We start from the raw sequence: 18292 nt of genomic DNA on the forward strand, positions 1-18292 counted from the left end.
AATACGGAGGTATGGCATTGAGGGTGAGTTGGAGGTTTGGATTAGGAGTTGGCTGGCTGGAAGAAGACAGAGGGTAGTAGTTGATGGTACAGGTTCATCTTGGAGTGCAGTCACTAGCGGTGTACCGCAAGGATCTGTTTTGGGACCATTGCTGTTTGTCATTTTTATAAATGACCTGGAGGAGGGGTTAGAAGGTTGGGTGAGCAAGTTTGCGGATGATACGAAAGTCGGAGGAGTTGTAGACAGTGAGGAAGGATGTGGCAGGTTACAGCGGGATATAGATAAGCTGCAGAACTAGGCAGAAAGGTGGCAAATGGAGTTCAATGTAGCTAAGTGTGAGGTGATTCACTTTGGTAAGAGTAATAAAAAGATGGGGTACTGGGCTAATGGTCGGATACTTGATAGTGTGGATGAGCAGAGGGATCTTGGTGTCCATGTACACAGATCTTTGAAAGTTGCCACCCAGGTAAATAGTGCGGTGAAGAAGGCATATGGCGCACTGGCTTTTATTGGTAGAGGAATTGAGTTCCAGAGTACTGAGGTCATGATGCAGTTGTATAAGACTCTGGTGTGGCCGCATCTGGAGTATTGTGTGCAGTTTTGGTCGCCATACTATAGGAAGGATGTGGAGGCACTGGAACGGGTGCAGAGGAGGTTTACCAGGATGTTGCCTGGTATGGTAGAAAGATCGTATGAGGAAAGGCTGAAGCACTTGGTGTTGTTTTCATTGGAGAAAAGAAGGTTTAGGGGTGACTTGATAGAGGTGTACAAGATGATTAGGGGTTTAGATAGGGTCGACAGTGAGAATCTTTTTCCACGAATGGAGTCAGCTATTACAAGGGGGCATAGCTTTAAATTAAAGGGGGGGTAGGTATAGGACAGATGTTAGGGGTAGGTTCTTTACTCAGCCAGTCGTGAGTTCATGGAATGCCCTGCCAGTAGCAGTGGTGGATTCTCCCTCATGGGCATTTAAGTGGGCATTGGATAGGCATATGGAGGATAGTGGGCTAATGTAGGTTAGGTGGGCTAGGATCGACGCAACATCGAGGGCCGAAGGGCATGTACTGTGCTGTATTCTTCTATGTTCTATGTTAAAGTGATTTTTTTTTGCTAAAATTTGAATGCTTGAGTTGTGTGTATAAAATTTAGCCTTCTCTTTTTCAGGCTAATGACTTGTTAGACTTGCTTGGAGGAAGTGATGTGACACCAGCGATTCAGACTGCACCACCCAGTAAATCAAACACAGCTGGTGGAGAGCTTCTGGATCTGTTAGGAGGGCTGGATCTAACAGGTAAGCTTAATGCAAACGTGTTGATGTGCAGTCAAAGAAGTAAAAGAACTTTGACTCTCCCAGAGCTGGATTTTGTCATATCCGTGGTGGCCTCCACAATGGGCTGGAAAGCCAAAACCAGGTTGTTTTGGCTGTTTTGTGGGAGCTCCGACTGCTTTATTCCGACCGAGCAGCTAATGTTTGCCCCTCAGCAGCCACCAGCCAATTGTTGAAAAGGTCAGAAGTCACATGACACCAAGTTACAGTCCAACTTGGTGTCATGTGAAAGCTTGATTTTAAATGAACCTGGTGGGCATTTAACCTGCTGTCATGTGACTTCTGACTGTCCACTCCAGTCCAACACCGGCATCTTCACATAATAGAAAATTGTTGGATCTGAGAATATTGCTGTGGACTTGGCCATTGTGCCTTGTGAAGGGAGATGCCTCACTGGGCTACAGAGTGCCAAAATGGGACATTCCTTGGTTCAAACCTGCAGGGTTACCTTCAGGGTTTACTAGGCTTTCCATACATGATGGGGGCCTTTGCACAGCTGGTCAAGTTAGTGGAGTGAAGAGGCCACTTAAGTGATACTGTGGCCTCCTGATGGGGTATTTCTATGTTCTGTACTGTTGGCAGAATGCAAAGGTGGCCAGCACTCCATTAACTTCCCTCCCTCCCTTGTGTTTTTATTCTTCTCCCATCCTCCTACCTAGCTTCAGGTTTGAACTATGCAACTAGTACAAATTTTTCTCTTGAAAAATAAAACAAATAGAACCTGCAAATCTGGGGAAGAAAAATATGGGAACACTACAAACTGTTATGTTAAGAATTACTGTGATAACAGTTAAATTCAGGAAAGGATTATTGAGATTGCCTAAATGTTCTGTAGCTTTTTGCACTAAAGCTGTTTGCATAAGTTTGACTTCCAGTGAGAGCTCTGACTAACTGAACTTGCTTTTCTGAAGATGGTGGTGTCTATTTTAAATTTTCTATCTGAACTTTCCACCTATTATTTTTTCAATTAGTTTACTAGTCTCAGCAAGGTAGTGAATTGATTGTATTCTGAAGCAATATATAGTCTGGAACCATCAAGTGGGCAAGTGACAATGAGCCAGACTTAGTCATACAGCATGGATGCAGACCCTTCGGCCCAACCAATCCATGCCGAACTTAATCCCAATCTAAACTAGTCCCACCTGCTTGCTCCTGGCCATACCCCTCCAAAACCTTCCTATTCATGTATCTAGGAGAAAGTGAGGACTGCAGATGCTGGAGATCAGAGCTTAAAAATGTGTTGCTGGAAAAGTGCAGCAGGTCAGGCAGCATCAAAGGAACAGGAGAATCGACGTTTCGGGCATAAGCCCTTCTTCAGGAATGAGGAGGGTGTGCCAAGCAGGCTAAGATAAAAGGTAGGAAGGAGGGACTTGGGGGAGGGGCGTTGGGAATATAATAGGTGGAGGGAGGTTAAGGTGAGGGTGATAGGCTGGAGAGGGGATGGGGGTGGTGAAGTTGGGAAGAAGATTGCAGGTCAAGAAGGCGGTGCTGAGTCTGAGGGTTGGGACTGAGAAAAGGTGGGAGGGGAAATGAGAAAGCTGGAGAAATCTGCATTCATCCCTTGTGGTTGGAGGGTTCCTAGGCGGAAGATGAGGCGCTCCACGACGCCTGGAGAAAGAGTACCTCATCTTCTGCCTAGGAACCCTCCAACCACAAGAGATGAATGCAGATTTCTCCAGCTTTCTCATTTCCCCTCCCCCCACCTTTTCTCAGTCCCAACCCTCAGACTCAGCACCCCCTTCTTGACCCGCAATCATCTTCTCAACTTCACCGCCCCGACCCCCTCTCCAGCCTATCACCCTCATCTTAACCTCCTTCCACCTATCGTATTCCCAACGCCCCTCCCCCAAGTCCCTCCTTCCTACCTTTTATCTTAGCCTGCTTGGCACACCCTCCTCATTCCTGAAGAAGGGCTTATGCCCAAAACATCGCTTCTCCTGCTCCTTTTATGCTGCCTGACCTGCGCTATTCATGTATCTATCCAAATGTCTTTGAAACATTGTAATTGTACCCACATCTACCACTTCCTTGGAGTTCATTCCACACCAGAACCACCCACTGTGTTTAAAAAAAAAACCAAAAAGCCTTGTCTTTTTTTTAAAAATCTTCAGTGAAAAACATCCCAGCCTTTCTTTATAACTCAAACCTTCCATATCTGACAACATCCTGGTAAATCTGTTCTGAACTCTCTCCAGCTTAATATTGTCTCTCCTATAGCTGGGTGACCAGAACTGGACACAGTATTCCAGAAGAAGCCTCAGCAATGTCCTGTACAACCTCAACATGACTTCCCAACTCCTATACTCAAAGGACTGAGCAATGAAGGCAAGTGTGCCAAATGCCGCCTTAACTACTGTCCATATGTAATGCAAACTTATGTACCTGCACCCTAAGTCCCTCTGTTCTATCATAGTACCCAGCGCACTACCATTAATTGTAAAAGCTCTGCCCTCTTTTGTTGGAATGAAATGCAATATCCCCAGATTGAACTCGATCTGCCAATTTTCAGCCCATTGATCCATTTGATCGTGATTCCTTTGTAATCTTAGAAAATCTTCTTCACCATCTACTATGCCACCAATTTTGGTGTCATCCGCAAACTTAGTAATATGCCTTCTATATCCTCATCCAAAATATTTACATAAATGACAGACAAAAGAGGACCTAGAACTGATTCCCACAGAACACTGCTGGTGATAGGCCTCCAGTCCAAAAAGCAACTATCCTCCACCACTGTCCCCTGCCGTTAAGCCAATTATGTATCCAATTGGCAAGCTCACCCTGAATTCCATTTGGGCTAACTTTACCAATTAGTCTACTATGCAAAACCTTGTCAAAGGCTTTGCTAAAATCCAAATAAACAATGTCTACTGCTCTGCCATCATTAATCTTTTCTGGTAACTTCCACAAAAAACTTAATCAATTTTGTGAGGCACGATTTTCCTCACATAAAACCATGCTGACTATCCCGAATCTGTTTGCTTCTCAATCTGTAAATCCTATATTTTATTAACACCTATTAGCAATTTGCCCACAACCAAAGTCAGACTCCCAGATCTATAGTTACCTGGTTTCTCCTTACAAGCTTTCTTAAACAAAGATACACCTCCAGTCATCAGGCATCTCACCCATAGTTCTAGATGCACATTTTCTGCAAGGGATCTTGCAATTTCCTCCCTTATTTCCTATAACATTCTAGGATATGTTAGATCAGGTCATGGAGATTTATCCACTTTTATATTCTTTTAAGACCTCCTGAACGTCCTCTTCTGTAATGTGAACAGTTTTTAAAACATCAAAGTTTATTTCTTTGCATTCTCTAGACTCCATTTCTTTCTCCACAGTAAAAACTGACATGAAATATTCATTTAGTATCTCTCCCATCTGCTGGTGTTCAACACACACAACCTCCTTGAACTTTTGAGGCCCTACATGCTCTTTAATTATCCTCTTGCTCTTCTGTTTGTAGAATCTCTGGATTATCCTTAACCTTATCTTCCAATACTATCTCATATCCCCTCTTTGCCTTCTGATTTCTTAAGAATACCCCTACAATGTTTATTGATTGAGATTCAATTGAACCAGGTTATCGATATCGAAAATAGATTCTCTTTTTGTCCTGACTGGAGCCTCTATCTTTATTCATCCATTGTTCCTTCATCTTTCACTCTAGTAGGAGCATAATGTCTCTGAACGTCCGTCATCTCACACTCTTGAAAGTTTCCCATTTGTCAGAACTCCTGCCTGCTAACAATCTACTCAAATCAACTTTTGAAAGTTCTTGTCTCATACTAATTTAAAAACCTGAACTTTTATGGAAGGCTTACCCTTTTCCGTAACAATTTCGAAACTAATAAAATTAATAGACAAAGTCTTTTCCCTGGGGTCGGGGAGTCCAGAACTAGAGGGCATAGGTTTAGGGTGAGAGGAGAAAGATATAAAAGAGACCGACAGGGCAACTTTATCATGCAGAGTGTGGTACTTGTATGAAAAGAGCTGCCAGAGGAAGTGGTGGAGGCTGGTACAATTGCAACATTTAAAAGGCATCTGGATGGGTATATGAATAGGAAGGGTTTGGAGGGTTATGGGCCGAGTGCTGGCAGGTGGAACTTGATTGGGTTGGGATATCTGGTCGGTGTGGACTCGTTGAACCGAAGGGTCTGTTTTCATGCTGTACATCTGACTCTATAGCCTGAAATGTTCCTCCACCTTTACTTCAGTCACCTGCCATAGAGTCACCGAGCTGTACAGCATGGAAACACACCCTTCAGTCCAACTTATCCATGCCTACTAAGTATCCTAAACTGATCTAGTCCCATTTGCCAGCATTTGGCCCATATCCCTCTAAGCCCTTCCTGTTCAGGTACCCATCCAGATGTCTTTTAAATGTTGTAATCATGCCTGTCTTAGTACCCAAAAGAATGTCTAGCTTTGCTCCTCTAGTAGGAGCATCCACTTTTTTTTTAATAGAATCCCTACAGTGTGGAAACAGGCCCTTCAGCCCACCAAGTCCACACCAACCCTCTGAAGAGTGACACACACCCAGACCCATTCCCCTACCCTATGCATCCCTGAACACTCTGGCCAAATTAGCATGGCCGATTCACCTAACCTGCACATCTTTTGTATTGTGGGAGGAAATCTGAGCACCCGGAGGAAACCTACGCAGACAGTCACTCGAGGCTGGAATCGAACCCGGGTCCCTGGCGCTGTGAGGCAGCAGTATTAACCACTATTAATAAAGAAAAGTTTCTTGAAAACATTTGACAAATTCCTCACCATTTGAAGTGGGCTCTTTAAAGTAGGTGCAGGTAATATTCAAGTGAAAATAAAGAACAGATTGAATCAATAGTTACTTTGTATGTGTATTCATAAAAGATGTTGTTGTTGGCCCAGATCTTCTGATAACCTAATAGTCTGGGACAGAGCATACCCTGAAAGATCCTAATCAGTGTCTCAGAAGTCCCAATGCATTGATACTACAGTAATTGCTCAGGGACTTTTATATTTCTGGTGGTTGATTAGCTGGAATCTGGAACTCTCAAATATGTCCCGAGTTTGGTCAGAGTTTGAAGGGATCTGACTCCAGGTGATATGTTAAGCAAGGAGAAAGTACAGGGCTAACTATAAAACTGATCTCCGTATCACTCATGCATTTACCCTACACTCCTCCCATCACTGTCGCTGACCTCCCTGTGCTCCCTGACCTCTCTGTTGCAGATGACACCAAAGTTGGAGGTGTAGTGTACAGCGAAGAAGGTTACCTCAGATTGCAACAGGATCTTGACCAGATGGGCCAGTGGGCTGAGAAGTAGCAGATGGAGTTTAATTCAGATGAATATGAGGTGCTGCGATTTGGGAAAGCAAATTTTAGCAGGACTTATACACTTAATGGTAAGGTCCGAGGGAGTGTTGCTGAACAAAGAGACCTTGGAGTGCAGGTTCATAGCTCCTTGAAAGTGGAGTCACAGGTAGATAGGATAGTGAAGAAGACCTTTGGTATGCTTTCCTTTATTGGTCAGACTATTGAGTACAGGAGTTGGGAGGTCATGTTGCGGCTGTGCAGGTCATTGGGTAGGCCACTGTTGGAATATTGCGTGCAATTCTGGTCTCCATCCTATCGGAAAGATGTTGTGAAACTTGAAAGAGTTCAGAAAAGATTTACAAGGATGTTGCCAGGGCTGGAGGATTTGAGCTATAGGGAGAGGCTGAACAGGCTGGGTCTGTTTTCCCTGGAGCATCGGATAGGATAAATAGACAAAGTCTTTACTCTGGGGTCGGGGAGTCCAGAAATGAGGGCATAGGTTTAGTGTGAGAGGGGAAATATATAGAGGAGACCTAAGGAGCAACTTTTTCATGCAGAGGGTGGTACGTGTATGGAATGAGCTGCCAGAGGAAGTGGTGGAGGCTAGTACAATTGCAACATTTAAGGGGCATTTGGATGGGTATATGAATAGGAAGGGTTTGGGGGGATATGGGCCGTGTGCTGGCAGGTGGGACTAGATTGGGTTGAGATATCTGGTTGGCATGGACGAGTTGGACCGAAGGGTCTGTTTCCATGCTGTACATCTCTATGACTCTCTAGTACTACAATCTTAACTGTTATTTTTGTTCTTTTTGGCCAATATATCCTTCCTAAGGCATAGTCACCAGATCTGTTGTCAGTACTCCAAGTGGAGGCTAACCAAGATTTTGTTAAGCTGCAAAATAAGTTCTGCATACTTGTACTCCAGTCCTCCAGATATAAAGGCCATCTTTCCATCAGCCTGGATTATTATTTTCTGCACCAGTTAATGGTATTTTTAAAAACCATGCACTTGAACCCCTAAGTCTCTTTGGACGTCCGAAGTGGATAACCTCTCACTTAGATTGAAATCCATCTGCCACAGTTCTTGCCTGTTCACCTAGTCTATTAATATTCCTTTATGATTTTATGCTATCATCTACAATGTCACCGAACTTTGTGTCATCAGTACATTTAGGTATAATTTTCTGTGCAATTATCCAGGTTTTTAAATTAATTTATCTTTATTAAATACTCATAAAGACTATTTTCTCTATATTTCGTATAGAAGATCAAAATAGGAAAAGGATATTGCTTTAAAACAAAACTTTGGAAGGCGATTTTGCAGTTTTAAACAAGTTGCTGGAAATCTGTCATATTTACATTATTGCCCTGTTGGGGGTCAGTTGGCTGGGTGACCAGTTTGTAATGCAAGTCGATGCCAACAGCAAAGCTTCAGTTTCTGAAGTTGCCATGAAGGATTCTCCTCAATCTCTTGCCTTGACTCACTTGAGGCATGGTGATCCCCCAAGTTAAACCAGCTGTCTTTCTAATTAGAGAGCAAACCTATGGCCTGGGTAGGACTGTAGTGACTGTGTCTTTTGTGTTCTTCAAGTGTTGGGAGCAGTTACTGGATTCATTGCCATGGGTGTTCAGGGTATTTTGCCCAGAAACACTGATTAGTTTTCAATTGGGGCCGTTTATGCTTAGTATGACAACAATTCCGACTCTTGGGCAAGTGGACCACCTTTGAACAATACAATAGAAAATCTCCAGCTTCTCCAAAAAAGAACTCTTGTTCTCTTGTAAAGAATCAACAATTAATTGAAAGACAACTGGCTATTTACACTAGCTATTTACTTATAAGTTGCTGAGACACTGAACAATTAGCATGCAAACTGCGCTGTGTCTGCATTAAATAACTGAAAGTAGTTAGAAATAGGATGACTGGGACTCTGAAGAAGCAACAGGACACCTCTGACTCCGGTGGACTGGTGCTGTTGACTTGTTTCTTAACATTTTTTTTTCCACTCATAACATTGTTTTGATTTGTCTGTGTACATGTATGGTACTAAGAACAGGTAAAATTCACGTTAGTTATAAATTGATAACTCCCAGTTTGTTTGCTAGTAGTTGGAATTCAATTATCTGTTATAAACAGTAATTAATTACAGTTTACAGTTAACTAGAGTGCATCAGGGATGAAAATTAGGGTTTTTGAATAATTTGATTAAGTCTAACTTCTGTGCCAACCTGGGAGTAATGGGACTTGGGTATCAGCATGGATTGTGATATATTTCAGACTGTCGTTTTGCATATCAGTGCTACCTGAAGAATATTTCATCATAAGTCATTCTAACTTTAAACATTTTGCCTTTATGGAATGAACATATGAATTTGATTTTTCCCCCATTAGTTTGGTTGTGTTTGTGGTCAAATTTTCTTTCTGAATACATGGTTTAAAAATACTAGCCAGGAAGTAGAAACAAATGCAAATAAACTTTATAAAAGTGCTATTGTACACCTGTTTCATGTGCCGCCACCTTTATATTTTCAAATTAAAACTTGTGCACAATTTAAAAATGTGCACAATTCAAAAGTAATTGCTTTCGTTTGGTTGAGCTAAAGTAAATTTCAGCATTGTTGAATTTAACCTTGGAAAAGTAGCTTAATGGTTAAGCAATACCTTTTTAATTTTCAGGTATTTGAATTTTTTAAAAAACTATAAATGGCCAGGCCCTTCCTTATCTCTGTAATTGGCGCCAAACTTTCAAAATATCTATACTCCAATTCTCACCCAATGAGCATTTCCAATTTTAATTACTGCATATACTTGAGTAATAAAGTCGATCTCATGTAAAACTTGACCCCTTATTTTTGGCCAGAAAATCTAGATTTTCCATATCTCATGTAAAAGTTGACCCTAGTTCTTCACAGATAGCAGATGAACATTTGGGAGAAGATTTGTAGCTCGTTGTTGTGGTTCTGTTCGCCGAGCTGGGAATTTGTGCTGCAGACGTTTCGTCCCCTGACAAAGTAGAGTACATCCAAAAAGTGCAACAACAACTTGCAGATACCAACACCTACCAAAAGAGGGAGTTTGACCCCACCCCACAGCTCACCAATAGGATAAACAACACACGAAGGAACCTACAAAAAAACTGACAGATAACCAGGTTTGACCTACAGAGAATGAAACCTGAATGAAACCTGAAACAACACCCCCAGATTCTATGGACTACCTAAAGTGCACAAACCAGACATCCCACTCAGACCCATAGTATCACTACCAGGGACACCATCACACAAACTGGCTAAAGAACCACAGCAGAAACTGAAACACCTGATCAGTAGATCCAGGCACTCTATACAGTCAACACAGGAATTCTTGGACATCATCAGAAATATGCACATCGACAAGGAAGAAACTATGGTCTCATTCAATGTAACGGCACTGTTCACCTCTATCGACAAAACCCTAGCCAGAGAAACAATAGCCAACCTGCTGGACATAAAGAACAGACAACAAGACGGGGAACCTATCAACAAAGACTGCATACTCAAACTCCTGGACCTGTGCCTCACAACACACTTCACATTCAACAATCAAATATATGAACAAATCAACAGCACACCCATGGGCTCACCATCTCTGACTCATAGCAGAAGCGGTAATGCAAAGGTTAGAACAAACAGTCTTACTGCAAATTTAGCCCAAACTCTGGGTCAGATATGTAGATACCTTTTGTAATAATTAAAAACACAGAAATAGAGAACACAAACGGATCATCAACGCCACACTCTCAGGAATCCGATTCACGAGAGAGGAAGAAAAGGACATCCAACTCCCATTCCTAGACGTGATGGTACAGAGAACACCGAACGGAGAATTCACCACAAAGGTGTACAGGAAAGCCACACACACAGACCAAGTCCTAAACTACGAAAGCAACCACCCAACACTCTTCAAAAGGGCCACAACACACTGCAGCACGCCAGAACTGCAAAAAGAGGAAGAAGAACACCTATACAATGTATTCGCCAAAACCCCGCAATTTCATCAACAGATGCCTAAGGGAAAGACAACGGAATGAGGGCATGCCACAACCCAAAGGACTAGCCACACTACCATACATCAAAAACATTTCTGAACTGACAGCCAGACTACTGCGACCACTAGGACTCATAACAGCACACAAACCAACAGCCACTCTCAGACAACAACTCACCAGAACGAAGGACCCGATACCCAGCATGAGCAAAACCAATGTAGTGTACAAAGTCCCACGCAAGTACTGCACAAAACACTACATAGGACAAGCAGGAAGACTGCTAACGATCCGCATCCTTGAACACCATCTAGCCACTAAACGACATGATCAGCTATCCTCAGTAGCCACACACCCAGATGACAAGCAACTTGAATTCGACTGGGACAATACTACTATTATAGGACAAGCCAAACAGAGAACAGCCAGGGAATTCCTAGAGGCATGGCACTCATCCACAAATTCAATCAATAAGCACATCGACCTGGACCCAATATACCGGCCACTGCAGCTGACAGCTGGAACTGACAACCGGAAGCGGCAGATACAAATCACTATAAATGCCAGAGGAAACATCACAGAAGCGCTTCACAGGAGGCTCCCAAGCACGGAGGATGTCACCTAGACAGGGGACGAAACGTCTGCAATTCCCAGCTCGGTGAACAGAACCACAACAACAGATCAACATTTATGAGACAGTGTGCCGGCCATCATGCTGTGCTCTGGGTCTTCTATTCTGCCAGCTGTCATGCTCCACTCCAGGTTTTCAGATTTACTTGAATTTGTGTATTTTTTAATTTGTTTAGAGATCAGTTGGGCTTTTGCTAATGATACTATATGAATCTTGATGGGCTTGAACTTCAGTCACTCAAAAGTTGTATCCATGTAATAGTCAACCCCATAAATTTAACCTTAAAAAGTAGTCAGAAATATTCCATTCGATACGGTATGGCTTCATTTTAGCTGATCGTGCCTTTAACTACTGAGATAACAACATGTTCTGTCATTTCCTCTCTACACCTTGCTGCCTCTACATCTCCTCTTGTTCATGCTTTAAGATGTTCCTTAAAATGACTGGTGACACACTTTGACTGAAGTGTTTGGTTAAGAAATCGTAGAATTTGACAGTGTAGGAGGCCATTCAACCATCGGGTCCATACCAACTCCTGAAAGAGCTACCTGGCAGTTAAGGTATCCATCTTTGCACCTTGCAAAATTTTATCAGGTCTCAAAGTACCTGTAATGTCAAGTTGACATCATAACTTCATCCAATACAATCTATTGGAAGGGCTGGGCGGTCTACTCCTGTTCCTAGTTCTTGTGTTCTAACATCGCAAATCCAACTAACCTGCACATCTTTGGATTGTGGGAGGAAACTAGAAACTGGGTAGAAACCAGTGCAGGTGTAGGGAGAATATGCAAACCCCACATAGTCAGCCAAGTCCAGCATTGAACACTGGCAGCAGTGCTGATTACCGTGCCAAGCTGCCACCAGTAAACCTAAAAGGGGAGTCTGGCTGTTTTATGTATCTCTAGATAGTATTATCAAGCACATTTTATAGAAGCTTGAAACCAAGGGATGCTCAAGCCTTCAGACAGGAAATGTCATACTTTACTGTAGTAAATGGCCTGACTGGCAGGAGTTGAAAAGAAGTCCAAAATATCTCCTCCCTGTCCCAACCACATCAAAGAAGGTTAAATTCCAATAAAGTTTGCTGCTTGTATTGTTCAAAATAAAGGTTTTAAAATCCAGGCTGTTCTTGGGGAAATGTTGCATTCAGAAATTGCTTTTTATTTTATTCACTAAATGAGTGTACACATTGCTGGCCAGGCCAGCATTTGTTGGCCATCCTAATTACTCTGGAGAAGGAGGTGATGAGCTTCTACTTCAAAGAACTGCAGTCCTTGGGATGTAGGGACATCCACAGTTTTTAGGAGGGGGGCTCCAGCATTTTGATTATGATGGTGGAGGAAAGAGAATGGTGTACAACTTGGGAACTTGCAGATATTGTTGTTCCTATATGATTGCTGCCTCTGTCCTTCTAGATGGCAATGGTTTCAGGTAGGATAGTACTGCCAAAGGTGTGTTAGTGTGTTACTGCATTTTATAGACTGTACATACTGTTACAACTTTGGATTGGATAGTTTCTGGACACGAGTAACCTACAGGTTACTGGTAGTGGGGGGTACAGCAATTGTAATTACCACTAAATATCAAGGTGCAGTGGTTAGATTGTCTCTTGTCAAAGATGACATGTTACTTGTCACTATCACTTGTCATTCCAAGCATGGTTTTTGTCCAGGTCTTGCTGTGCATGGGCACTGACTGCTTCATATCTGAGGATTCATTAATTATGTTGAACATTGCGCAACTATCAGTGACCATCCTTCACCTTTTGACTTTTATGTAGGGAATATCACTGAACCAATGATGTTGAATGCAGCTTCAGCAATAAAAAATAGAATGATCTTAAACTGCTCATCACAATCCCACCTGTTACAATTTCTGCAGTAATCTGTATGCCTTTATCACAACTCCTTGTCTTGTCTGACTGTGTTTAGTTGGGCCGGATAATGAACAACTTCCTCCTCTAAAATTAGACCTCTTTAGATCAAAGCCCACTAATACAGATGCTAGAACTCTGCAGTAAGGACAAAGTTCTGAAAAATCACAGGTAGGTATGAAACATTAACTCCACAGATGCTGTCAAACTTGAGTATTCTCATTATTTTCTGTTTTTAACTTGACAGTTTTGGTTTTGTACATGGCAAGTTGTGCTGGGTAGGTTTCGTTAATAAAAATTGTTTCATATTGAGAGCAAGTAACTAGTCATGACAGACTGTAAAGTTAATGTTCTGTTCCAGAAGGCAGTTCTTTCAGTGCAAAAGCAAACTACTCTGGATGCTGAAAATCTGTAAGAGAAACAAAATGCTGAATTGGTTCAGGTTGGCTAGTTAATGACACAATTAATATTCTAGGTTAAATACGTATTATCACCTTTCTTAACTTTATCAATGTCTTTCTGTTAAAAACTTCATTCTGTGAGGGTTCATACCTCAAAAGAGTTTAGGATTTTAGGCAGTGAAGGTTGCTCCTTGAACCCCAATTTCTATTCTAAATAGTGAACCCCTTATCCTGATATTATGCCCCTCCAGATCTAAACCTCCAGCCAGGGTGTAAAGCCTTTCAACATTCACCCTGTCAAGTCCTTTTGAAACGTTTCAAGGAGCCACCCCCCTCTCTTCTAACCTTGTACAGCCCATCTTTCTCTACCTGTCCTCTTTAAAAGCAGCCTTTGTTGCCTCCCTGCCCCTACCCAAAACACATATATTCTTTATTCATTTAAGACACCAGAACTTTACCCAGTGAAATACTGCAGATTCTAGAAATCAAGTACAAAAACAGAAAATGTTAACTACGTTCAGCAGGCCAGTGTGTCTGTAGAAAAAGTGTGAACATAGTTTGATCACCATTCCAACTTTGCCTTTGAAGTTTTGGTTTCAAATCAATCTGTGAGCACACAGTGACACTTTACACTAGCAGTTTGTATCCATACTGTATGAAGAAAACTGTTTTGAAAAGAATGCATCTAGTGATAAGTCACTTAATGTTTGTTTAGAATTGTTACACAAAGCCTGCATTTGTACTTGTAATACCTTATGGAATGCCTTTTTAAGAAAAACTCTTCTTTAGGGACAAAACATTCTGATAAAATTTCTAAAACCAGTTACATTGGAATGGTTTGTGCTGAAATATGGCAATTTCATGGCTGCTATTTCAAAGTATTTTTGATAAATCCTGTAAGTTGTGGTTTTGATTTGCAGGTGGAGCCATGCCAATAAATACTCAAGCGCCACAAGTTTCGCAGCCTCCCTTTCTATTGGATGGTCTAGCATCACAACAAGTCTTCAATGATTTGGCTTCAGGTAGATTTTTTTTCTCCCACTTGGAATGGTTAAATTGTATCACACGAAAGCATCATTGAATAGTTCCATGTGTGCCAGTTATTTAATGCTCTGATCCAAGTCATCCTTGAATTTATTTTTGGGAATTGCTTGTCAGTGGCATGACCAACATTTATTGACTATCCTATTTGCCCTTGAGAAGATGGGACTAAGTTGCTACGTTGATCCACAACCCAAATCCTTTTAATATGTGTAAATGTAATCCACCTAGACCAGGGGATTAGCATTGGTTTTCATGACAATGCCTGTCAGAATACCGCAAGATATAGAGACACTACGGATGCTAGAAATATGAAATAAAAAACAAAATACTGGAAAATTTATCAGCCAGCATCCATGGACCAAGAGGATTCTGTTTCAGGTAAATAACCTTGTATCAGAACTGGAAAATGTGGAAGAAAATGGCTTTTCCAAGTACAAAACCAGGGAATGGGAAGAGGAGTTTCTCCAATACATCATGAGCTTAGCAGCCATGATCGAATGGAGGAGCAGACTGTGGGCTGAATTGCCTAATTTTGCTCCTATATCTTATTGGTCAGAGTCTAGGGAGTTTGGAAGGAGACTCCAAGTAGAATCTCCAAAAATATTAATCACCAGACTATTACCAATACCAGGAACTAATGTCTATAAAAATAGGACGTTAGAGCAGATGCATGTGCAGCTAAAGGCATGGTGCAGCCAGAGGCAAATTTTGGATTCTTGGGGCATTATGACAGTTTCTGGACGAAAAGAGGCTTGTACAAGCAAATTGCCTTTTAGTAAAGGAGCCGATGTTGGACTGGGGTGGACAAAGCTAGAAATCACCAAGTTATAGTCCAACAGGTTTATTTGGAAGCACTAGCTTTCTGAGCACTGTTCCTTCATCTGGTGGTTGTGGAATATCAGATCATAAAACACAATTTATAGTAGAAGATCAGTGTCATACAGTGATATATCAAACAAACCTGGATTGTTAAGTCTTTCAACTTTTAGAGTGCAGGTTTTAGTTTATTAATGTGTAAATTCAAGAAGTTCTTTTGAGTCACCTTGAAATAACTTAAGGTTTTATAACAAAAGGTGACATCTCAACTCAGGCAATGCATTAAAGGTGTGGGGTCTGTCTGTAGAGGTAGAGTCTGTCTGTATCCCAATCTTGGGTAAGACTAGTTCTATCCAGCCTTTCATTATAACTCAAACCTTCCATACCTGACAACATCCTGGTAAATCTCTTCTGAGCCCTCTCTAGCTTAGAATCCTTCCTGTAACCGGGTGAACAGAACTGGACACCGTAGTCCAGAAGAAGCCTCACCAATATCCTGTAACGTCAACATGACTTTCCAGCTCCTATACTCAGAACTGAGCAATGAAGGCAAACATGTTAAATGCATTTTTAAGCATCCTGTTACCTGTGATGCAAACTTCAAAGAATTATGTACTTGAACCCCCTAGGTTCCTCTGTTCTTCAACACTACCAAGACTCCTCCATTAATTGTTTAAGTGGTGCCCCTCTTTGTTGTACCAAAATGCAATACCTCAAATTTATCCAAATTGAACTCTATCTGCCATTTCAGCTGTTATATCAAAGACCTTGCCTCCATCATAAAGTCAGAAGTGGGCATGTTCTCCCCCTCTAATTGTACAGCATTCAACACTATTTGTGACTCATCAGATACTGAAGCAATCGGTGTACAAATGCAGCAAGGCTTGGACGTTATTCGAGCTTTGGCTACTAAGTGGCAAATAATTGTGTTCCCTCCCAGAGAATTCGTCTAATGCCCCTTGACATTCAAAATTATTACCATTGCTGAATCCACCTTTATCAACTTCCAGAAGTTGATCAGAAACTGAACTGTACCAGCCGTATAATCACTGACTAAGAACTGGTCAGAGGCTGGGAATTCTACAGTAAACTACTCCCCTCCTGATGACTAAGCCTGTCCGCTATTTGTAGGGCCCAAATGAGGAGTATGATGGAATACTCTTCACTTGTCTAGAAGTTTATACACAATCTCAACATATTCAGGATTAAAAAAACTACTTTATTTACATCCCATCTGAAACTTTCAACTTTCATTTCCTGAACCATGGCAGCAGTGTGCGCCATCCACACTATGCACTGACTCAACTCACTAAGCCAGCTTTTGCCAGCACCTTCCAAACTTTAAACCTTTACTGCCTTGAAGGACAAGAGCAGCCAATACATGGGTCAACACCACCTGCAGGTTTCCATGCAAACCACGCACCATCATCCTGACTTGGAACTTGTGTTCCTTCACTATCATTAGATCAAAATCTCTCCCTAACAGCACTGCGAGCATACCTACACTTCAAGGACTGTAGCAGTTCAAAAACATAGCTCACCAGCACCTTGAGCATATTTAGGAATGGATAATAAATGCTGGTGCTACCAACATCTTGTGGGTACGTTAAAAGATAGTGAAAGAAATGAAATGGGCTTAGTTAGCTACCCTGTAAACCACATGAAGGTGGAATAATAAAAGCAGTTCAGAATTTCTGATTTGGATGGTGGCATTGCCAGAACAGACATGATAGAGATTGCAAAATTGGATGATGTGAAATGGAATTCCCTCAAGTCTGGGTGAGGAAGCAATAGGAAATGATGGGTAAATGGAATTGGAGAAATTGAGGAAAGGAAGAACAAAACAATGGAGATAGATCATGTCTGGGAGGGCTAGAAGCTGGGAACAGCTGATGATCTTTTCTTTTCGATGTGAAAGGTGGAAGTGGCGATTATGCTCTGTACAAGTAAAAGAGATCAACAGGGACCTAGGGAGAAGTGGAACAATGAGAATTCCTTGTAGACCTAATTAGAGCCAGGACAAATTCTCTCACCAGCACCTCTTTGGAGTATATGAGTAAAGTTTAAAGGGAGTGGTGCTCAGTGTTTGGTGTGGTGTTGAACCAATCAGGCCAATGGTCAAGAAAAATACCTTTTAATGAACAGTTGAGCAGCAGACAAATTTGACCTCCATATTATCAGTGGAAATGCTATGTTGTCACGAATTGCAATTTTTTACTCCATAGGCATTCCTCCTGTCACAGCATACTGTAAAGGTGGCTTAAAAATAGAATTCAACTTCGAGCGTTCCAACACAAATCCCAATGTAACTGTTGTTACAATTAGTGCTACCAACTCCACAGAAGGAGACATGACTGACTTTGTATTTCAAGCTGCAGTACCAAAGGTATGTATTTACTTGGTTTATCGTACTGTTAGGCCAAGGTGTATCTATCTTTTAATAAAATAGCTTAGAAACGCAGGAAATAGGCCATTCAGCCTTTAAGTCTGTGCTCTACCTTTTATTATAATGGTCGATCATCCAACTCAATATCCTGTTCCTTAAGTGCTGTATCCACCTTCTTGAACTTATTCGATGCTTTGACCTTGATTGCTTTCTGCGGTTGCAAATTTCACAAGCTAACCACCTTCTGGGTTTAAAAAAAGTGCTGTTTCTCAATCCTAAATGGCTTACCCCATATCCTTGCGCGCACACGTGCACCCATGCATACTCAGATCTGTCACTCCTACATGCGCACACGTATTGGCTTATGGGGTGTATTTGTTTTTGCAGAATAACATTCTATTTTGATGAAAAACTGCGTGAATCCATGTAAACTCTAAAACTGTACAGCGGGTTTGTCAGTCTGACATCGTATTGGGGCACA

At 41.7% G+C, this 18292-nt stretch overlaps 1 protein-coding gene across 2 annotated transcripts in view; it reads left to right on the top strand.

The window, feature by feature from the left end:
* Window positions 1-18292, top strand: part of ap1g1 (adaptor related protein complex 1 subunit gamma 1) — a 113319-nt gene that overhangs the window by 80839 nt on the left and 14188 nt on the right. For both annotated transcript variants that reach the window (XM_043706825.2, XM_087995841.1), the window contains exons 19-21: window positions 1165-1291; window positions 14486-14587; window positions 17651-17811. In XM_043706825.2, coding sequence (XP_043562760.1) covers window positions 1165-1291; window positions 14486-14587; window positions 17651-17811 — 390 coding nt within the window. The remainder of the gene's footprint in view (window positions 1-1164; window positions 1292-14485; window positions 14588-17650; window positions 17812-18292) is intronic.

The sequence above is a fragment of the Chiloscyllium plagiosum genome, unplaced genomic scaffold (genome assembly GCF_037043375.1).
Source record: "Chiloscyllium plagiosum isolate Xiang-an unplaced genomic scaffold, Cpla_swu_hap1 HiC_scaffold_17, whole genome shotgun sequence".
Taxonomy (NCBI): domain Eukaryota; kingdom Metazoa; phylum Chordata; class Chondrichthyes; order Orectolobiformes; family Hemiscylliidae; genus Chiloscyllium; species Chiloscyllium plagiosum.